At 41.1% G+C, this 24441-nt stretch overlaps 1 protein-coding gene across 1 annotated transcript in view; it reads right to left on the bottom strand.

Moving 5' to 3' along the window:
* LOC126339971 (uncharacterized) overlaps positions 1-24441 on the bottom strand; it is a 74523-nt gene that overhangs the window by 5600 nt on the left and 44482 nt on the right. Inside the window, exons 5-7 of the mRNA XM_050001676.1 lie at positions 19796-20074; positions 7359-7556; positions 143-308 (exon numbers count right to left, since the gene is read on the bottom strand). Coding sequence (XP_049857633.1) covers positions 143-308; positions 7359-7556; positions 19796-20074 — 643 coding nt within the window. The remainder of the gene's footprint in view (positions 1-142; positions 309-7358; positions 7557-19795; positions 20075-24441) is intronic.

The following is a 24441-nucleotide window of genomic DNA, read 5'->3' as shown; positions in this document are numbered from 1 at the left end:
TCTCGGGTTCGAGTCCCGGTCGGGGCACACATTTTCAACGTGTCCCTAATGAAGTACATCATCACCTATTGGCAACTAGGGTGTCTATTTGATTAACATTTCATTTATTACTGTAAGATATCGAGAAGGGGTTGTGCCTCACCTTTGACCAGTTGCTTCAGCTCGTCAGGAGTGACGGTAGCACCCTGGGCCAGAACGACGAAGGCTGCTGGGTGCTCCTGGTCCTCGTCGTGCGGCAGGCCCACCACCACTGCTTCCGACACCTGAGGGTGTCCCAGCAGCCACGCCTCCAGCTCTGATGGTGACACCTGCCAACACAGTCACTTCATTCACGACCGCAAACTACGAACAGTCCGCAGTTGATAATTATGCTTATTGAGATAAGACGGCAAGCACCCGGCGGCAACGAGACACCGGCACGGTAGCTCAGCGCGTTCGGTCAGAGGGTTATCTGCTCTCTGTAATAAAAAAAACTGAGTAAATATACCAACGATGAACTTCAACAAGTGTCTTGGGACATCCGCCCCAACAAATGCAACTATCATTTACGAACAAAATAAGACTAACAAACAGAAAAGAATAATGGTAGCGTGTTTGATTCACAACCAAAACATTTTTGGTCCCGGGTACGAATCCCGCAGCTGCTTAAACTTTTATTGATAATCAGCATTGGCGGACGAACACTTCCGGCATAAGAAGTCACCCTTTCTGTCAACGGCCGTGTCAAAGACGGCGGAGGTGTGGACAGAGGTTTAGGACACTCTCTTGTCCTATGGGAGGCAAACTGACCCTAAAGGTGGAAGAATCAGCAGTGATCAACGGCATGAGGATGCAGAAGGAATGTAAACCATTGAATTAAAGGCATGTAATGTGTATGATGATCTCTTGCTAAAATATTCCGGAATAGTCCTCCATTAGGATCTCTTGGACGGGGCAGCCAAGGGAGAGGTTACCATGAGGAAAAATTGAATAATCACCGCAAGGACAATGTTATACGAGTCGGGGTGTGGAATGTCAGAAGCTTGAATGTAGTAGCGAAACTAGAAAATCTGAAAAGGGAAATGCAAAAGATCAGTCTAGATATAGTAGAGGTCAGTAAAGTGAAGTGGAAAGAAGACAAGAATTTCAGGTCAGATGAGTATAGGATAATATCAACAGCAGCAGAAAATGGTATAACGGGAGTACGATTCGTTATGAATAGGAAGGTAGGGTAGAGAGTATGTTACTGTGAACATTTTAGTGACAGGTTTGTTCTTATCAGAATCGACAGCAAAACAATACCGAGAACAATAGATCAGGTATACGTGCCGACGTCGCATGCTGAAGATAAAGTGACAGAGAAAGTGTATGAGGATATTGAAGAGGTAATACAGTATGTAAATGGATATGAAAATCTGATAGTCGTAGGGCACTGGAGTACAGTTGTCGGGCAAGGAGTAGAAGAAAAGGTTACAGGAGAATATGGGCTTGGGACAAGGACTGGGAGAGGGTAAAAACTGATTGGGTTTTGTAAAAAATTACAGCTAGTAATAGCGAATACTCCGTTCAAGAATCACATGTGGAGGATGTATACTTGGAGAAGGCTGGGTGATACGAGAAGATTTCTGTTAGGTTACATCATGAGCAGACAGAGATTCGAAATCAGATACTGAAATGTAAGGCGTACCCAGGAGCAGATATAGACTCAGATCAGAATATAGTATCGATGAAGAGTAGGCTGAAGTTCAAGACATTAGTCAGGAAGATTCAATGCGCAAAGAAGTGGAATACTTAAGTACTAAGGAATGATGAGATATAGCTGAAATTCTCTAAGGCTATAGATGCAGTAATAAGGAATAGCTCAATAGACAATACAGTTGAAGAGTAATGGATGTCTCTAAAAAGGGCCATCACAGAAGTTGGGAAGGAAAGCATAGGAACAAAGAGGGTAATTGCAAAGAAACCATGGATAACAGAAGAAATACTACAACTGATCGATGAAAGGAGGAAGTACAAAAATATTCCGGAAATCTCGGGTATTGAGAAATACAAGTCGCTGAGGAATGAAATAAATAGGAAGTGCAGGGAAACTAAGACGAAATGGCTGCAGGATAAATGTGAAGACACCAAAAAAGAAATTATTATATTGTCGGAAGGACAGACTCAGCATACAGGAAAGTCAAAACAACCTTCCGTGGCACTAAGAGAAAGGGTGATAATATTAAGAGTGCAACGGGAATTTCCCTGTTAAATGCAGACGAGAGAGCGGATTGGTGGAAAGGATATATTGAATGCCTCTATGAGGGGGAAGATTTGTCTGATGTAATAGAAGAAGAAGAAACAGGAGTCGATTTAGAAGAAATGAGGTATCTAGTATTAGTATCAGAATTTAAAAGAGCTTTGATGGATTTAAGATCAAGTAATGCAGAAGGGATAGATAGCATTCCATCGGAATTTCTAAAATCATTGGGGGAAGCGGCAACAAAACGACACGGTGGTGTGTAGAATGTATGAGTCTGGCGATACAGCATCTGACATTCGGGAAAATATCATCCACACAATTCCGAAGACGGTAAGAGCTGACAAGTGCGAGAATTACCGCACAATCAGCTTAACAGCGCATGCATCCAAGCTGCTGACAAGAATAATATACAGAAGAACGGAAAAGAAAATTGAGGATGCGCTAGATGACGATTAGTTTGGGTTCATGAAAGGTAAAGGCACGGGAGATGCAATTCCGACGTTGCGATTAATAATGGAAGCAAGACTAAAGAAAAATCAAGACACGTCCATAGAATTTGTAGACCTGGAAAAGGCGTTCGACAGTGTAAAATGGTACAAGATATTTGAAATTCTGAGAAAAGTAGGGGTAAGCTATAGGGAGAGACTGGTCATATACAATATGTACAAGAGCCGAGAGGGAACAACAAGAATGGACGACAAAGGACGAAGTGGTCGTATTAAAAAGGGTGTAAGACAAGGATGTAGCCTTTGGCCCCTACTGTTAAATCTGCACATCGACGAAGCAACGATGGAAATAATAGAAAGGTCTAGTAGTGGAATTAAAATTCAAGGTGAAAGGATATCAATGATACAATTCGCCGATCATATTGCTATCCTGAGCGAAAGTGAAAAAGAATTACGTGCTTGGGTAGCTCAGTTGGTAGAGCATTTGCCCGCGAAAGGCAAAGGTCCCGAATTCAAGTCTCGGTCCTGCACACAGATTTAATCTGCCAGGAAGTTTCAAGGATTACAAGATCTGCTGGACAGAATGAACAGTCTAATGAGTACAGAGCATGGATTGAAAGTAATCAAAGGAAGACTAAGGTAATGAGAATTAGTAGAAATGAGTACAGCTACAAACTTGGCATCATGATTGATGGTCATGAAGTAGATGAAGTTAAGAAATTCTGCTACCTAGGCAATAAAATAACCAATGACAGACAAAGAAAGGGGGATAACAAAAGTAGGCTAGAAATTACGAAAAGGGCAATCCTGGCCAAGAGAAGTCTACTAGTATCAAATATCGGCCTTAATTTGAGGAAGAAAATTCTGAGAAAGTACATCTGGAGTAAAGCATTGTATGGTAGTGAAACAAGAGCTGTGGGAAAACAGGAAGAGAAGAGAATCGAAGCATTTCAGATGTGATAATACACATGAATGTTGCAAATTACTGGACTGATAAGGTAAGGAATGAGAATTTTCTGCACAGAGTTGTAGAGGAAAGGAATATGTGTAAAACAGTGATAAGGAGGACAGGATGATAGGACATCGATTAAGACATGAGGGAATAACTACGTGGGTACTATATGGAACTGTAGAGGGTAAAAACTGTTGAGGAAACAGAGACTGGAATACATCCAGCAAATAATTGAGGACGTAGGCTGCAAGTGCTAATCCAAGATGAAGACGTTAGCGCAGGAGGGCAATTCGTAGCGTGTCGCATCAAATCAATCAGATGACTGATGACCAAAATAAAAAAAGGAAAAGATGGACAGTAAAGAACCAGTACTTGGGGAGACCATGTTCGCTGTTTCCGTGACATTGGATAAGGTCCTTGGTCATGCCAAATGGCGAGAACCTCAATGAGCGCAGCCTACATTTTCTGTCGATGGGTTTGACGAACCAGGTTTCCTTAGCTGGGGTCTGGTGGTCACCGCATATCTTATGTCACTTTATGCTCTGGGCCTGCTTGGGTGACCACGGTGCAATGTGACAGGGAACATCGTGTGTCACAGATGGCAGGGATCTCGACTTAAGCGTCTGGATCTTATAGATAGTGTACACCTCTATAAGGAATCACTGTATCTCAAGGTTTGCTTTGTGCCCATAACATGGATGGTGCTTGAGATGGAGCAGCTGTTGATGGGCAACTTTTAAGAAAACTCTTGCACTCCAATGGAATAAGCTTTACACCAGCAAGCAGAGCTGTGTTTTTGTGGATACTTATATTCCTAGCTCATCGTGGGATGGTAGTGAAGTCTACATCAGTTTCAAGCAGTTTCAGTGGTTTGGATGACCTCTTAGGCAGCATTAACACTGAAACCCTAAGATGACCTAGCATGGATAGTCCATCTGCGACGTCTGTTAATATAATATACCGCAGTTACAGTAACAGACCATATCCTGTACTGAATAATTTGTTCAACGTTATTAAAAGTGCGTAAGGTTCGTTTGATTAATTTCAAATTTTCTTTCTCCGTCTTCAGGCCACGAGTGACCTACCGGGACCATCCGACCGCCGTGTTATCCTAGGTGGAGGATGCGGATAGGAGGGGCGTGGGGTCAGCGCACCGATCTCCCGGTCGTAAGATAGTATTCTTGACCGAAGCCGTTACTACTCGGTCGAGTAGCTCCTCGACTGGCATCACAAGGCTTAGTGCACCCCGAAAAATGCAACAGCGCATGGCGGCCTGGATGAATTTCAAATTTTCTACATTAATAAAACTTTAGGACTTCTAAGACAAACCCAAGAAGAGACAAAGTAATTATAGCCTTCTGGTAGTGTTAATGAGAGCTAACCAAGTAAACAAGGTGGTACAACCTCAAACAATGAGAGAGTATTCCATCAACAGTGGGTGGCACACAGCTTTATTTTAATGAAAGGTTTTTGTAATCTACCGAAACATGATGTCTGTAGATGACCTGCAACATAAATGAATAAGCAAAGGTGTCATCTATGAAAATCATCTTATGAAAATTGAAAATGGTGAACTAGAGGAAACAGCTATCATTCTTACTTTCTAATTACCACAGTTGACCGAGCACATACAACAGGTTTTATCTGCTTTAAAGTTAGGAAATACGTTCCTAACATTGAGTGCCAAAGCTTTGATCATATACAAAAGTTAGGCTCCGTGCCGAAGATGCAGGAGACACTAGTCATACAACGTATTTATCAACAGCAAGTGACACAATTTCTACATAAATGAAGAAGTTTACCAGTATTATTTCGGAAGTATCATATCTTAGGAGAGACAATAGGTAGGCTAACGCATTTACTTCGCTTGAACTTCATCATGTCAGTCACAGCTATAATTTTGAAATAACGGAATTGCTGAACTTGTTATTAGAAAGGCGAGTACTGTTCTGCTGCAGCGCTCGTCACAATGTGCTTCAAAAACGATGTCTCATTCATGTGTCATGCAGTCTTGTTAGTGGCGGACTTGTTCACAACATAGTAGTTCAAGATGCACAAAAAGTATTTTAGCGTTTATGTATTTAGGTAACTCAGGTTGTAGTAAAACACAAAACAAGGGACTCAACTAGTTCTGAGACATAGTGTTGTCTTCCTAGGAACAGAATTCCTTAGTCGCATTACTCAACAGCTGTTTTTATATCTGGAGCGCAATGTTTCTCAGACGGGTGTTTATAATGTTCCCAGGTATTCAACCAAGTGGCGTCGTCCAGATGGTGCCATCAAGCTGACTTTCTAGCAAGTCATTCTGCCGAGAAATCGCTCAATCTGGCCCTCGGCACTCGGTGTAATAACTGAGATTCCAAAAATTTTTGTTATGTTATCTGAAATATCCCAATTTCATATATAAGTTACAATTTTTTATGTTTATTAATTTCTTTATTTAAGTAGTAATGCTAGAGAAAATATCAATGTGAAATCATAAAAACAAGGCAAAACCCCACAGGTGATTCAGACAGCAGAAAAAGTGAAGAACCGTACAATGGTGCTCATTGGACTGAGTAGAACTACGATTCACGAGACAGACGGAAAAGTTATGGTAATTCACACTAGTAATTGATCATATGTGTGGACTTTGGTTTGAAGTGAAGGTAGACAGTTGTACGAAAGTGTCACACTTGCTTTCGTTTCACAGGTTGGTGACATGCTGAGCGGGAGATATGTGGAGGCTCTATAGAAGACGTCAGAAATTAATCATCTACGCTGGAAGTAGTTTGAAGTGAATCTATGTTTTTTATGAGTTAAAATTTAATAGGAATAGTTAAAGAGCTTGTGTACCCAGCGTGATGTTCTTATGCAAGTAAATATGTTATTTAAAAAGGGCATTGATACAGTGTTGTAGAAGGAAAAAAGATGTGGCACAAGGTAAAGTATAAGGACGTAGCACATGGAATTTAGTATGCGTCGTAATGAATAAATGATCGTCCATTTGTTCATATAAAATCTGAGTGCATTTACCATCTACTCCAAGTGAACTTCCTGCAGTAAACTATATTACGTATATTTTCCAAGTTACTGCCATCATCACCCATTTAACAAGCATCTTTCATTTTAAAAGCTAATTTCGATGTATTTTGAAAGAAAAGATGCCATATTGGGTACAGTAGAGAAAGCGGATCCACAGACTGCAGCATCACTCGTGATCGTCACACGGCACGTGCTAGGAACGTCTTACTTGCATATATTTCTGAGCACAAAAGAAGACTGACAGTAGAGGAGAACCAATAGTAAACTGAGCTACATGTGTATTGAGAGTGTAGCAATCATTTATATTTCCATACAATATACTAATTAAAGACTTCCTTCCTATTCTTATTGAAAAAAATTGTTTTAAAAATATTCTAAAACCATTCTGTCTCAAAATTATGAAGATTCTGCAAGGGACGATGTATATTTTAATGAAGTTTAATATATATATGAAGTTTAATATTCATTAAAATATACATCGTCGCTTGTAGAATTTTCATAATTTTGAGACAGAATGGTTTTAGAATATATATATATAAATTCAATTTTACGCCGAAGTATACATTAGCAGCGAGAGGCTAGTTTTCCAGTTTTATGCGAAGTAATGAGGAAAACTGATACAGTTGTTACTCACTGCGAGTAAATATGAGGTACGTATCAGAGAATAGGATAGAGTTGTAGTCTCCATAATACTGTCGCAACTTAAAGAACTCACGTGGACACCGCGGTATTTGACGAGTTCCTTTACTCTGTCGACGACGTAGAAGTTGCCATCCGCATCGTAGTGTCCCACGTCTCCAGTGTGGACCCAGCCTTCCTTGTCCGTGTACTTCTCTGAGAAGGCCCATCCTTTGAAGCACAGCTCACCGTCGACTCCTGGACCGAGACACTTTCCGGTCTCTAAGTCCAAAACCTGCGGATAGAGAAGTCAAAAATCTTATTAGCACACAAGGCCAACACTTCAATTAACCCCTTGCATTGAGTCCAGGACAAACATCTGGATAAATATCTCCCGTGAAACGCAGCAGGCTTTAATTTTAGTCGTTTGTTCTGGTAATCACCACGAATGCCCATATTATCGGTTCCTGCCTATGTGAAAAATGGATTCACTTTGCCATGCGCTAACTTCATAAACCGCAACACCAACTTGCATCAATTCTCTGGTAGAAAGAAGGCAGAGACATAACACGTAGGAGAGAACAATGTTTTTTTCTGATGCACAGAACATCCTTAAACCAAGAATTGCTCTTTTTTTTAACTGTGTAGTAATGCAAACTTATATATTCTCAGATTTCAGAATCTCTGATATTATTAGTAATTCAGGAAACATACTGCAGGATATGAGCGTATCGTGTTCGTATTGACACAGTTGACCTGTTACATCTTTTCGATAATGAAAACATTTTAGCTACAGCGATATGGAAAGAAGTGGATGATTACTAGTATGAAACATAACAAATTTGAATGGAACAGCGTAACTGAAAATTATGCACCTGAAAAAATTTCATAGTTATCTAAAATTATTCATTCTCTGGGCACATTATAGTCGGATAGTGTAAATTTAGCATATTTACTTCGTTTTGCGCAGTTCTTTGAAGTAGCTAACATAATCTGTGAAGTATTGGATCACAGTAAAGTTAGGGTGTACTACACACCAAATAAGTTAGTTTATTTTACTGGGAACTGGTGCACAAAACAAGTCGAAATTGGTGGTAATTGAATATTTCAAATTTTTATACATCTATTTTAAGCTTTTTTTCTACTGTAATTAGAGCTAATAACATCCAAAAACTCTACGCGCAAGGCAAACAAGGCGAACAAGGTACATTTATTAATTTTGTAACGCTGTTCTTCATTTACATCACTCACGCTTTCTTGTTGAGTCTCATTGGCAGGGTTGGTTGCGAAAAGTGTTTCCACTGTCGGGACTGGGAGGAAGAGAGAAGGTCTTCAACAAGTCATGCATGACAGAATTTGGGAGTGAGACAAAAATTGAGGCCTTTTGAAAGGACTGATATTTCTACATGGCTAAGACTTTTGGACGAAAGGTCCACGATAGTGTGTCGGGTTCGTTAACAGTCTGGTTTCTGTGTGGTGCTGGGAGAGAGTTTTTGCGGATGAGGTAAATGTAGTAGGTCTGCGAGACAGGGTTTGTCAACTATGAGGGGACGTGCTGGAGTTTTGGAGGTTATTGTAGAAGTGGTGGACAGTGAAACTCCAAGGCGGGAGTAAGAAGTGAGCAGGGTGGAGGCTTTTCTCAGGCGGTTTTATTGAGTTTGAATTTTGGTTATATTTACTGGAAAACATCACTGATGTGTTCAAAATTAATCGATGATGATGTTTTGGACAAGACAAAGTTTACTTTAGATTTTTAAGTTTATGACCTCTTTAGTGAAGCTCAGTTTGATTCCGAAGTGAGAGAAGTACAACACAGGCCATTACAGAGTACATAAAAGTTATACTTGAAGCTCTTGGCAGGGATGATTGTGTTACGGACATTTCCTTACAGTTGTCCAAGGGTTTTGATACTGGTGACTGTAAAATGCCATGGAGCAAGCTAGAAGCGCTAGGTATAAGAGGAACATGGAATAAGTGGTTTCAGTCTTACTTAGCAAAACAGAGGGCAAAAAGTGGAGATAGTTTACACGAATACTGATGGTAAATTTTTAGTAAAATAATTGTCAAACATGAAATTAATAAACATAGGTGTACGTCAGGCTAGTGTATTGGCTTCAGTTTAGTTCTTGGTATGCATATCAATAACTTTCCAGACGATGCAAGTCACGAAGAAAAAGTTCTCATTGACGATGACAGCAAGATCATAGTAACTGATGAAACATCAGAACTTCTATTACAGACAGCAAATGAAACACTCATGAATGATTGCAACTGAACAATACGTAATAAATTAACTTTTAACGTAAGGAAAATTAACATTATGTACTATACCATAAAGAGAAGAAGCAACACTGTCATTCTAAGCGTAGATGATAAATCTATAGACTATGTAGCAAACAAAAACCTTTTATCGATCAGCATTGATTTGCAGCTAACGTGGAACAAACATACAAATGTACTAGCCAAAATGAATGTCACCAGTATGTTATGCTCTTAGGATGTTAGCTTAGTTTGCATTAGCTGATGTCTCGTGCTGACATACTATGTCCACTTCTTACCTATGGGATTCTTAACTGGGGATCTAAGGCATGAAACATTGACATGACTTTTAAGTGCAGAAAAGGGCCACAAGAATAATAATTGGAAGTAGTAGTCATTGTATATAGCCATTTAAGAAATTGATCATCATTATTGCAGCAAGTGATTACATCCACCATTTGTGGTACATATCGGGGGAAATATTATTAAGTATTGCAATAAGAATTCTGTACATAATTCTAGAAAAAGGCCCAGTTTAGAGTTACAAGAACCCAGGAAAATGAAACTAAAATTCATAGTCAAAAAGTCATCGGTGGGTATCCTGTGTGCAACAATGAAGAACGAAACTATGTTTTTTATTGCAAGTTACCTGAAACAAGTTGTGTGTAAATAAAGGAATATTATGCTACAGGGACTTGCCGAATGACACAGTATATCTGTTAAGACGCTGACCTCATATTATCGAATCTGGTCTTTCTGTCCTTCCTGATTTGAGTTTTCCGTGGTTTCTCTAGACAGGTAAGGTAAATGTCGGTTGTTTCTTAACCACCTTTCTTATCCCCATAGGCTAACTGTATTACTTATTTTTGAAAATATTACTAGAAAAATCAGTGAACTCAATATAATATTTGAAATTAATTATAAAAGACTAGTTGAAGTACGTTGAAAGATGATCATAATCATTCTGAAGTTTGCATTTCTAGCAATACGAAAATTTTACGAAATGCACCTAAAGGACTATTTCTTCATACGTTTGAAGAAATCCAAATTTACTCACATCATAGACCTCATCTATTATAAACTAAAAGCTACACTTCAATGATAAACATTTCCATGAGCTTTTTAACGCTCTGATTAAAAATAATTTCTCTGTCTGGATTTAACGAATGTGCAAATCTGTTTTACACTTTTCTTCGCAGTCTTTTTACTATAACCTATATTATTGTGCTTCTTTGTTATTGTTTTTAAATGTACTGGTATATGACATGTTTTTTTCAATTTTATGTTGTTTACATTTTTGAATAATGTTAGATTTACAAATGATTGACCGTATATGCCAGCCATAGCACAGCATTTTTAATTTATATTTGTTCTTCAACGAATCATTTCAAATATGGGAGCCTATTTTCCTTTAATACTACTAGCCTTTCATGCCATTACTGTTACTGCTTGTTAGCATATTACGATCTGCAACTGTTGCTATAGGTCGCTACGTACCTTAACGGACACTGCTTATTTCTATCCTGGAGCTGCAGCAATGGTGCGTTCTCTGCTTCATTTATCGATATTTGTGGTGCCGTGATTTGAAACCACTCAATATCAGCGTTTGACATCACAACAACAATCAACGACTTCCTGCAACTATGGAAGGTCTTCTGCTGGACATCTCTTATCGGTACTCAGAGCAATCTCTTTGGAAATCACCCTGCTGCGACATTATTGGAATGGCGTCCAGCACCTCCACAGACACCAATAAGAGTGCAGTTATTTTTTCAGGTTGCCTCTAGAGGACAGGCTATAGACAACGAATGTGATGTGTATTTTTTTTTCGTTTTTAAAACTCTTAGCATGTATGTTTTACAATAGCTGCATGAAGAAGCTGTCTACTTTTTATTGCAAAATTATTTTACGCAATTTTGACGTTCTGTTTTCAATAATTACGTCTTTTTCTACATAATTGTCTCGACGTATGCCTGACTGGCTAATGCTTACATCATGCTGTCAACTGTAGGCAGCATTTAAGAAATGGGTACACCACTCTCCCCAGCTGTTGACTATCGTCGTTCACTGGTTCATGCCCCATGCACTGCTATTGTCCATCACTATAAATAATTTGTGTTTTATAATTTTCAGCTGATTTTGAGGGTTTTTGTGTATCCCTCTAATTTATATCCTGTCTTACATTGCAGTTATAGATCTGAGGATGATCATGTGTTGATCGAAACTGGTCACATTAATGTAGCTGCGTTTGCGACCTAGACTGCTATAATTAATTTCAAATACCTTTTCTATCCTCATAAATCATTTTATGTATGCTATGTGTTGTTTATTTTGGGCTATTTATTTGCAGCATATTACCTTGACAAATCGTATGTCATTGTGAGATAAATAAATAAAAATATGTGTTACTCCCAGTTTTCAGCCTACCCCTTCGTTTCTTATTACAATCTGAGCTTTTCATATTCATACAACTACTAAACTTCTCTTCAAAAATCTCTTCAACTTTCCTATAGGCATCATCCCTCTTTCTCCTAATCACGGATGCTTCTACATCACTGCAATTCTTACCTAGCTACTAAACTTCTCTTGAAAAATCTCTTCAATTTTCCCATAGGCATCATCCCTCTTTCTCCTAATCACGGATACTTCGATACCACTGCAATTCTTACCTAGCTATTCCTGTTTCAGCAGTTTACATTTTCTGATAAGTTAATTTTTTAGACCCCTCTACTCTCTTAGAGGTTGCTTCATTTGCTGAATTTTTGTACACTCTGAGACAAGAGAAGAGCCGACACACCACGAAACAATGCGGAAGAAATCGGTAGATATCGTGTACGTGGAGAGACAGAAAAATCATTACAACTTCAGAAAATTTGGATGATTAATTCACAAGAAAGAGCTTCACAAATTGAGCAAGTCGGTAACTAGTTCGTCCATCTTTGGTCCTTATGCCAGGTGTTATTCAGCTTGGCATTGATGGAATTGTTGCATGTCCTCCTGAGGAATATCGTGCCAAATTCTGGCCAATTGCCGTGTTAGATGATTAAAATCCCGAACTGGTTGGAGAGCTCTGTCCATAATGCCCGAAACATTCTAATATTTGGAGAAAACCGGCGACCTGTCTTACCATAGTAGGATTTGAAAATTACGAAAAAAGCAGTAAAAAATCTCGACGTGTGCGGGCATACATTATCCTGCTGAAATGTAAACCTAGTATGTGACGCTATAACGCTTAACAAAACGGGGTGTAGAATATCGTTGACGTACTGCAGTGCTGTAAGGGTGCCGTGGATGACAACCATGGGGGTCCTGCTACGAAATAAGATGGCAACCCAAACCATCAGTCCTGGTTGTCGGACCGTAATGCGGGCTACAATCAGGCTGGTGTATCAGCGCTGCGCAGAGCGTTTCTAGACCCGCTTGTGTACCCTGTGTTACATTTTCATCTGGTTTACTCATTTCACTATACTATGGACGTAAAATTTGTCTTTGTTAAGGCTATTTAATTTCGCGCCGGATTGCGACTTAAACCGATGTATACTCTGAACTGTCGAAATAAATTGTAATATAATATTTCCATCGCTGTATGTGAACGTTTCGAAAGTCGATAAATTAGAACAAATTCTACTGCATTTAATGAACCCATACTTGCGGCTCATGTCCACCATCATGTTCATCAGTAATGCTAACTAAAGTACTGCTGTGTATGACCAACTAACGGTGTCGAAAAACAGAAGTGTAGACAAAACCGAGCAGTACTTCATGCACACGACTTAAACAGGGCGTTACTGTTGTTGATATCAGATACCGCGACGGAATAGAAACAAGAAGCACATGTCATGTCGTCGACATTTGTACCGCTATGAATTATTTTCAGTGGAATGCAGTTACAAAGTTAATTGCAAGAAGAAACCACACCAAATAAAATCATTCCCCAAGAGCCGCCGTAGACCGTGGGTCGCATGTAGCAAAGTACTCGGAAGGTATCCCTCAACATGTGCCAGAGTCTGTCGGTGCACTTCTGGATCGACGTGTTAGGAGGGTGTCCCTCCTAAGAGTAGTCAGCTGCGTTTTGCCTGCTGTTTCAGCAAATATTACCAATTTCATTTTGCAATGTGTAACTTGTGTCGGTTCATACAAACACTGCTCATCACATCTTTTAACCGATGTGTTGTAACGACGGGAATCTTCGGTTTGATTCCCGTTACAAACAAAATTATTTTTAAAGCAGAATATTCCGTGCCCATTCTATAGAGCGACTCAAAAGTTGTCCACAGTGGTATTCTTTTTATCGATATGTATTAATAGGGAAAGTAAAAGACGAAAGATAACCAGTACTGCAGCAGCCACTGATCAGCGCTCCTGCATGAAGGTAACAATCAGCCCGGGCTAGGGCCATGCTGTAGCTACTGCACTGCTTCTTGTTTTACAGTCGCTATTAATACGTATCGAAAAAACGAATATCGCATCACACTAATTTGGGACCACTCCATCTAATGGACACGGAAAATTCTGCTTTAAAAGTAACATCGTTTTTAACGGGATACAAACCGACGTTTTCGGACGATACTGGGCGTTGCATGAGAAGTTATGAGCAGTATTTGTTGGATATGACTCCAGTGACACGTCGCAAATTTCTGCAGAAACACCAGAGAAAATGCGCCTGAAGACTCTTAAGAAACACACTATATATTCATTACTGAAAATATCATTAGTTCAGATGGAATGAACAAACAAAGAAATCGACTCTTTATTTAACGACACCAGTGCTTGCACCACTTCATCATGGTCAAAGAGAGGTGCTGGAAGGTGTTCTGCGGTGCAGTTCACTTTCAACTCTCCCGTCGCAAAGAGCAGTTTGTCAAAGTTGTATTAAACTAACATAGAAAACAACAATATTCTTGCGTTTTATGTTTTTGTTGGTTTCACACAATGCTGACAAACTCCTCTTCGCGCACCAGACATGAAGAGAATCTGCAGCGCAGATTGAAACAGAAAGTAAGTAAATAAAAACTTATGGTCCAGATAGTGTTTCTATATTTATTACAACAAATGAATGTCTGTTCCTGAACATGGCGTCACTTATGAACTTTAGAAAGAAGTTGAATATGCAGCCACAAATTTTTTAACATTAGAGCAATAATATAAAATATGTAACAGACGGCAAGGCAAATTTTAGATCTACACTGAAATCATTTCTACTGGACAATAATTTGTCTTCCTTAGATGATTATTTGATTAGCCATTGGTAGCACGTGTTAGGTAGTAGAAAATTGTTGACGTCATTGTTTAACTGATACTCGCGATCTGACAAGTGAGAAACTAGTAAGTACATGTTTATTCACTTTAAGCCACTCTGCTGCTTAGTGTCGGCATACAACAACATGCTCTGCTTATGTTCCAAAATGCCACGTACAAAAACGGAGCTTTACCGGACCTCATACCTCGGGCTATATTGATGGCAGAAGGGTAGGGTCGAGTGTTTTGGACAACTGGGTACTATTTGTACACCAAACAGGAGGATCTTTTACTGTAACCATCCTACAGTACAGGATATAAGTTAGAATATCAGACACTTCCTCGAACATAGGAAAATGGAGCAATTCGGTTGGTTCTTTGCCCATTAAATGCGGTCTACGATGCGCTGTAAGTGATGTATAGAGGCACCATTTCGTTCAAGGGAGGTTCCTGGGAAAAGTAGAAAAACATGGTTTTTGGGTGCCAAAACCGAGCAGCGGGTTCCAAGATGGAATGAACAGTAAAATGGCTATTCCTGTGATTCCGATTTCGAACAATATTGGGAATGTTCATGATATCTTCATCCGTTTCCGAAATACACAGGTTCGAAGTTATCCTACTTGTACACATGAAATCCGGTATGATGCGAAACGTTGGTTATTAAATGACGTAGCACGGGAAAATAAGCTGTAAAATGTCTCCATTATCACTAGAATCGTTCTTGGAATCCCATGCTGTTGGCTGACTCACATGCAACATTTTTACGCACATAAAGCCCGATCTAAAGTGTAAAATAAAGTATTTCTGCATTATTGCAATTCCACATACGTAAATTATCAGAATTTTCCAGACCCATAGGAGTACTTTGCGTACGTGTGACCTGCCCAGCTGCCGGCCGGAGTGGCCGAACGGTTCTAGGCGCTACAGTCTGGACCTGCGCGACCGCTACTGTCGCACGTTCTAAATCCTGCCTCGGGCATGGATGGTGTGATGTCCTTAGGTTAGTTAGGTTTAAGTAGTTCTAAGTTCTAGAGGACCGATGACCTCAGAAGTTAAGTCCATAGTGCTCAGAACCAACCTGCCCTGCTGTCGAAGGAAAACGAAGGAAATCAGTGGAAAATGTTCGTATCAAAGCACAAAGTGGCTAACATGCTCCTGTTTTAAAAAATGAACAATAGGGTACCCACTGCCTCATTTTATCTTCGTCAGCATCTTAAATAATGTTCCCAAACATTTTAGCTTGCGTTCACGCTTTTTATTCTGAGAGAGAACTATATAGTGGCAGTGGGAAAGAGACGAATAAGTAATAAAGACAGTAGACAGTGGTTACGGTATAGAAAGAGCGAAGAGAATGAGTGGAACAAAATGACAGTGGAATGATAGTGACAGAACAGCGCTAGGAAAAGAGTGGAGAGAGTGCCAGTGGTAGAGGAATAGAGAGAGAGAGAGAGAGAGAGAGAGAGAGAGAGAGAGAGAGAGAGAGAGAATGGCAGTGGGTGTGGGGCTGTGATAATGAGAGACAAAGTGTGTGACAATGAAAACGAGGAAGAGTGATAGAAGAGACAGCAGAAGTGGGAAGGATTAAGCGAGATAGTAGCAGTAAGAGAGAGAGGAAGAACAAGTATTAGTAGGATAAAGCGAAGGAGACTGTGGCTGAAAGGACAGTTAGATACAAAGAGATAACTGCAATGAGTTGGGCTGAATGAGTGAGCGAGGAAGGGCAACAGGGAGTGGATTGGTGTGAGCGACTTACAGGATGGGCCAGTGGGCGGACAGTTAGTGGAGCTTGTGATAGTGAGAGGTGAGTTTCACGTTAAAAAGGATGTGAATATGTTCGCATGCCAGAATACTCGGGAAAGTTTTTATTTAAAGGATCTGTTGGTAGAATGACGCAGCTGGTATCCAACTTAAACAGGAGCATGTGGTCCTTTTTGTGCTTCGATAGGAACATTTTCCCACTGGTTGTGATAGATGGCCAAAATCCAGAAATGTACAACTACAAATGAAGTATTCGTCATTTTGACTGCAATTGTGAAAATGAAAAGTGGAATATGTAGCTAAAGAGGAGAGCACGGCAAGTGCCGTCACCCAGTTTCCCAGGAATTTCACTCAGTGGAAGAGGAATGGAGCGAATACGTGTCTCGGTTATCCGTAGATACTCGACAGTTTCTGAAAAACCGACAGTCAGAGTTATGTGCCTTTTATTGGACAATTTCCTGAGACGAAATGGTGACTAAGCGGTTAGCGTCGCGCTACCTCTGGCGCTGGTATCGATAGTCACCTCCGTTGTGACTTATCTTTGGTTTCCCTCGTTGAGGTAGGGAGGCTCGGAGCGGCGGCAGTGAGTTGTGAACGATACGTGACGGAGAGGGGAGAGCTGGAGCAGCAGTGCCTGGCGGCGGTTTTTGGTTGGGCGGATTTGAGTTGAACATCGCATGTACCCTGCCGGATACCCGAGCGACTTGTCGAATGTTGGGAAGTCGCTAAAGGAGGTGACGAAAGTCGTCCTCTGAAGTCCTGGTGACGGAGACCTCCTTCCGTTATTTTAAAACGCTTTAAAAGGACAACTGACGGTGGTGAGAGTACACCGTAACATACTGCCTATTGACATTCTGGTTTGCCTTGGATTGAGAGTGACCAATGGTTGTTAGTGCGTCTTTTTTGAAGCCAAGTGATTCTGTTAATTGGTAACCCGCTTGGGTACACCCGCTTGGAGTGCGATGTTGGTTGCGGTGTTATGAACTGAAGTGGTAACACCGGTGAGTGCCACTGTACCCGGTGGCAATGTTGCGGTATTGTATCTGGTACTGTTTATGGTATGCTTAGGGCTTAAAACCTTTTTCCATTCTCATGTCTGATATTTCATTCTCATATCAATACTTCTATTATTTATTATATTTTTTCATATTTTTATTCATCAGGAAGATTTGGTACATTCCCTTGGATGACACCGGTCGCAGACACATTCGAAATAAAGGTATTCCGAACAGTACGAGCAAAGCGCGAAAGCAAGTTTGCTACAGTGATATCGTATGAATCTCATTCGGGGAAGAACCGTCGTAAACAATGGCGAAAATTTCGTGGCACATCGTGAGTAACGGTTCATTTTCCGAAAACTGGCGCTAGGACTGATTATGAGTCAAAGTACCCTACATGAATTTCACCAAAAAGAATCGCAATATATTTCTTTTTTTTAAATTAATTCATCTAACATACACTACTGGCGATTAAAATTGCTGCACCACGAAGATGACGTGCTACAGACGCGAAATTTAACCGACAGGAAGAAGACGCTGTGATATGCAAATTATTAGCTTTTCAGAGCATTCACAAGGCTGGCGCCGGTGGCGACACGTACAACGTGCTGACATGAGGAAAGTTTTCAACCGATTACTCATACACAAACAGCAGTTGACTGGCTTTGCCTGGAGAAACGTTGTTGTGATGTGTAAGGAGGAGAAATGCGTACCAGCACGTTTCCGACTTTGATAAAGGTCGGATTGTAGCCTATCACGATTGCGGTTTATCGTACCGCGACATTGCTGCTCGCGTTGGTCGAGATCCAAAGACTGTTAGCAGAATATGGAATCGGTGGGTTCAGGAGGGTAATTCGGAACGCCGTGTTAGATCCCAACGGCCTCGTATCGTTAGCAGTCGAGATGACAGCCATCTTATCCACATGGCTGTAACGGATCGTGAAGCCTCGTCTTGATCCCTGAGTCAACAGATGGGGACGTTTGCAAGACAACAACCATCTACACGAATAGTTCGACGACGTTTGCAGCAGCATGGCCTATCAGCTCGGAGACCGTGCCTGCGGTTACCCTTGACGCTGCATCACAGACAAGAGCGCCTGCGATGGTGTACTCAACGATGAAATTGATGCACTAATGGCAAAACGTCATGCAGGTTCTGTTTACTGCATCATGATGGTCGCACCCATATTTGGTGACATTGCGGTGAACGCACATTGAAAGCATGTATTCCTCATCGCCATACTGGCGTATCGCCTGGCGTGATGGTATGGGGTGACATTGGTTACACGTCTCGGTCACCTCTTCTTCCCATTGACGGCACTTTGAACAGTGGACGTTACATTTCAGATGTGTTACGACCCGTGGCTCTAACCTTCATTCGATCACTGCGAAACCCTACATTTCAGCAGGATAATGCACGACCGCATGTTGCAGGTCCTGTACGGGCCTTTGTCGATGCAGAAAATGTTTGACTGCTGTCCTGGCTAGCACATTCTCCAGATCTGTCACCAACTGAAAAAGTCTGGCCAATTGTTGGCCGAGCAACTGGCTCGTCACAATACGTCAGTGACTTCTTTTGATGAGCTGTGGTATGGTGTTGAAGCTGCATGGGCAACTGTACCTGTACACGCCATCCAAGCTCTGTTTGACTCAATACCCAGGCGTACCCAGGCCGCTATTACAGCCAGAGCAGGTTGTTCTGGGTACTGATTTCTCAGGTTCCATGCACACAAATTGCGTGAAAATGTAATCACATGTCAGTTCTAGTATAATATATTTGTCCAGTGAATACCCGTTTATCATCTGCATTTCTTCTTGGTATAGCAATTTTAATGGCCAGTAGCGTAGAAGTAGTAGACGATTAAGGACAACGTTATATCAATACACACTGGGAAACATTCATGTAGTAATCTTCTACATACATGGGTATGTAAATAAAAATTAAAATAAAAGTAATAATCGGGTTTCATACACGGGGCGTAAAATTAAGAAGCTGCTACTCTAACCACTCTAGCACCATTTCGTGTAGGACATCACACGGTAAAAGAGTATAAACTTCCCGCAAATATGTCGAAAACGTTGACCTCACGTTTCTCAGATATGGTCGAGTATCAACGTGTAAGCTGATCCAGGAGTTCACTTATTTTGACCCCTCTTCTATTGAGCTAATTCTCTGGGAAATGGGGTGTTGACACTTGCCGTGATCTCTTTGGAGGTAATGTTAAGCGACACTCTGAGGTGTGACTCGCCTGGCCGGCGTGCAGCTGTGTGCTGCGCGTACCTTGGCTTGCGTCCCGGCGCTGACGCGGCCCACGGAGCCATGGGGCGCCGGCGCTTGGCGGCTCACGACCATGCAGAGCGGGAAGGCCTCGGTCTGGCCGTACCACTGTGTCAGCGGGCGGCCCGTGCGCGCCTCTATCCAGGCGTGCGCCTCCGCCTTGAGCGCGGCGCCCCCCGTCATGCAGACGCGCACCTGCTGCAGCGCTGACCGCAGTCGGTCCTCCGGACAATGTCGGGCAAGCGAGACCCATTGGTTCGGCGGCATGAACATCACGGTGGGCTGTAAAGCAAATTTTCTGTTACTCTTCATGTTACACTAATGGCCAAAGTGTAGCCAAATTAAGAAAAGAACAAGACTTCGAAAGCTTTGCACAACAAGAAACAAGATTAAGTTTAACCGTAAGAAATTTTTCATAGACAAGAGTGTAAAATATGTAATTCTAAAAGCTGTGAAACTTAATGATTCATACTACAAGAAAATCAATAACTGAAAACTGTCTTAAGCAACATAAATCTGTACAAATTGGTGGTAAATTCCTAAGGGACCAAACTGCTTAGGTCATCGGTCCGCCGGCCGTGGTGGCCAAGCGGTTGAAGGTGCTACAGTCTGGAACCACGCGACCGCTACGGCCGCAGGTTCGAATCCTGCCTCGGGCATGTATGTGTGTGATGTCCTTAGGTTGGTTAGGTTCATGTAGTTCTGAGTTCTAGGGGGCTGATGACCTTAGAAGTTAAGTCCCATAGTGCTCGGAGCCATTTGAACCATTTTTGTCATCGGTCCCTAGGCTTACACACTACTTAATCTAACTTAAACTAACTTACGCTAAGGACAACACACACACACCCATGCCCCAGGGAGGACTCCAACCTCCGACGGGGGCGAGCCGCGCCATAAATTTGGACAGTGGTTAGCACGCTGGACTCGTATTCGGGAGGACGACGGTTCAATCCCGCGTCCGGCCGTCCTGGTTTAGGTTTTCCGTGATTTCCCTAAATCGCTGCAGGCAAATGCCGGGATGGTTCCTTTGAAAGGGCACGGCCTACTTCCTTCCCCGTACTTCCCTAATCCGATGAGACCGATGACCTCGCTGTTTGGTCTCTTCCCCCAAAACAATCCAATCCATAAATTTGGAAGCTGATAAGCTATCGGTATGGACACCTCGGATAACTGATGTAGATCACTGATGTAGATTGAATCGGGGAGAAATAAAATTTATATCACTAATTGACTTATAAAAGTGGATTTACTACCGCAAAACACAGATTTTCACTATCACTCAATTAAATTTCTGATTACATACACGAAGTTTTTCAACAACACGTTTATTCTGTTACATCCCGCATACAAAATTATTACTACTTGCAGTTGGAACCAGATCGAAGATTCTGTGTTGACTCTTTGCCGTGAGGTGTAAGTTACTGTTCGTGCGGCTACACAAGGTAGAAGGCTGTAAGTTGAGTTCGTTGGTGTGTTCGTTATCTCCGTGTATACAGTCGGAAGTTACTGCTTTACGTTGGTACTGGAAACGAACTCCCGATGCTTCTTCTTGCCGCTTTAAGAGTATGAACAATGGACTTCATAAAAATATTACAGATTATCGAGTGTACTCTGTCAATAAAGACAATTTTAAACACACATAGCACCGTAAAATGAGGACTGGTACATTTCGTGCAGGTAGATATAGAGGAATTGTGTCGCAAGTTTACAGGTTAATGTAGAATTGAGTGTAAAAGTGTATTTAAGAGACACCAATGATCATGAAATTGAAATGTCTAGAGCTACTGAAGCACTTGTTACGCAGAATAATTGCAAAACAAAGCGTGTGAACGCTCACTTCAAACCCAACAAGATAAAGCCAGCATAATTATCTAGGTGAGCTAGCTATGAAATACAGAAAAAGAAGACAGCTAGTTTTCGTTTATCATTATAAAAAACCCGAAGGAAACAGATACCTAATTATTCCTGCACTTCAAAGGACGCACCAGAGCAGTTAAAAGTTTGTATACCTTAACAAATCTAAAGGTTCTACTTCATAGATCTGCAAAATAATACGGTATTTTTCACTTGCTACTTCTGTGTAGTAGTTTTATTATTTGTGGTTGGATCATCTTACGTTTCACCAAAACACTTCCATCAGGTTTACTTGTCACATACATATGAAGCAGCGAAAAATACTTCAACCATCCTGTTTTCTACCACCCTGTGGCGCGATCTGGTGGGAGTGCAGCATTAACATGTGAATGAATAAAGCGGCAGTGTCCCTCTAGGACTTCCCAGTTCGGCACCACCATCAATGCCATCCACGCACCTTTGCTGAGCACGTTAGAAATATATCTCCAGGTATTTCGACAGCAAATCGTCCTGATGGCTGCTCTAGCGTCTGACAACTAGGCAACACCTTCAACACCACTGGAGTTGGATTTGCCTACCTTCAGGAGCTGGAGCTGCCACCGGTCTGAACTGGTGTCGAAGTTCCCGATAGGTGCATTTGTAAGGTGCTCAACAAAGTTGAGCACGTAGCTCTGAGGTTGTTACCAAACTGTGTTAGTAGACTCAGCTTGACTCTTGGCCGTTTCAATCACACACATGTTAATGCAGCCACAGGAGGGAAAAAAACAGGAGGGTGGGAAACAAGAGAGCTGAAAAATCTTAAGTACCCAGTGCTGATTCGGATCGCGTCCAAATTACGTTGAATGGTTTTTAATGGTCCCTAGTGGCTCCAGCCTTTCACGAGAGCAAAAGCGGCAGTAGCTTCCCGCTCCGAAGAGGGTGCGACAACGTTCAGTAGGGATGTAGTCTGTAATGGTTCTTTATTTACGTGACCTTTACGGCACTCCAACCCCAGTTCCCGATACCAGTTGTATCGTACTACTTTTCTGCAAAGTAACAGACATATTTTTGTGACATATTCGCATTTGGTTTTATTAATGTATAGATATTCCGATGTATCAATATATTACAGTGATATGGTTCTTGTGTGTATTCATTTCTGTGAGACTGTCATAATCTTTGACTTTTTTGTAACCGTTTTGGCGCGAATGCGCACAGAGCAGTTTGTTTCACTTTGCAGAAGTTGTTATTTCGCTTTGTAAAAGAACAGTCAAGTCATGTGTTTGGTTAAAGTGGAAATTAAATATATGAAGATTGATACAAAACTGTTTTCTTGATGATGTGACAAATTAAGAAGAAGTATATGTGAATTTACAAGAAGTTTAATAAAAATGTGGATCGTGAACACCAAGTCAAAAAGTATTTCTACCATACCATTGTTCTGATCTGGGATTGTTTGATCATTAAGAATTTCCTGAAAAACGCATTTGTTAGGTCTTCAAATATTGCTAAAATACAGATCTGACCTTCTAGCAATCAAAGTGTAATCACCCTAGAATCAACAAGATGAGCCATAACAACGTCGACGAAATCTACGTGGGAATCCATTCAAGATAAGTGCCAAAATTAATGACATTTTTTACAGTGACTTCATTATTTTCATTCTGACGATGCCATCCACAGTCAATAACTTTGTTGTTGCACGATAAAACGAACATATGCTGCGTGAGCAACACTATTAATCTGAAACTTGATACTAATGTGACAACATTTAGCCACTTTACAACTCAAATGAATTTCTGAGCTAGGGCCTTTTTTTCGCATTTGTGAACACCTTGCTCTACGAAGCCTCGTCGAGACCAAAGGTAAAGTTGCAGGGCGCTACGCTTCCGCTCCATTACAGAGGAAGGAGTAGGCACCTTTGTGACAACTTTGAAAGTCAGCATCGCAATGCGAGACAGTTACGAGGTTTCAAAAAAGTGATCGTTTAACTTTGTTCTGCAGAGTACTACCAGTCGATTTTTGTTTAATGTTATCAAATACTTTTCTTATGTGACTGTCCACGGTTATTAAGTATTTAAAAAAATCACATTTGGCCCATCAGCTACACCACTGTATATTTATTATACGAGTGCATGTGCGAAAAAACAGACACCACGTGGAATCCGCAGTTGTGATACAAATCACGCAAATGGAAAGTGGAACGGGGATGAAGGAAAGGAAAGACGAGGAGGTAATGACACCAGCAGAATCGGAACTTCATGAATAGTCCACAGCGACGAGTAAAAATGAATGCTAACTCCGGAGCCGAATCCGGAATCTCTTGTTTACTAGTCAGTTGCGTTAACTACTGCGACATCTAGACACGGCGTTTATCACCAGTGTGCGGTCTATCTCGACTCTCTTCCCTGTCGACCCACACTTCCACCAAGCACCACCTACCTGCAGCTCCCGACCATATCCTCCTTACTCGCTAATTGTAGATTCCTGCAGGAAGTGGAAAGCAAATGTGCATTGGCACCGAAGATTGTGGATTTATTGCTCGTTGAGACGAATTAATTATGTGAATATGTGGTGACTGTTCTTTCGGTCATGCCTTCCTGATATGCATTTTTTTTTTTGTAGTTTGAGTAAATCTATTACGATGAATTCCGTGGTCGTTCCTATTAAAGAGACAAAAGGTCGTTTCTCATCCTTGTACTACCAGAGACCGTTCTCTGACTTCAATTGTATGTTAAACCGTATTCATCGATTTTCAATTGAAGTTAACAGTCACGAGACAAAATACAATTTTTTTAAGATAACAGTAAAATAAA

This window comes from Schistocerca gregaria, chromosome 1 (assembly GCF_023897955.1).
Source record: "Schistocerca gregaria isolate iqSchGreg1 chromosome 1, iqSchGreg1.2, whole genome shotgun sequence".
NCBI lineage: Eukaryota > Metazoa > Arthropoda > Insecta > Orthoptera > Acrididae > Schistocerca > Schistocerca gregaria.
Note: the sequence above shows the minus strand (reverse complement) of the source record. Positions and strands in the feature narration are given on the sequence as shown.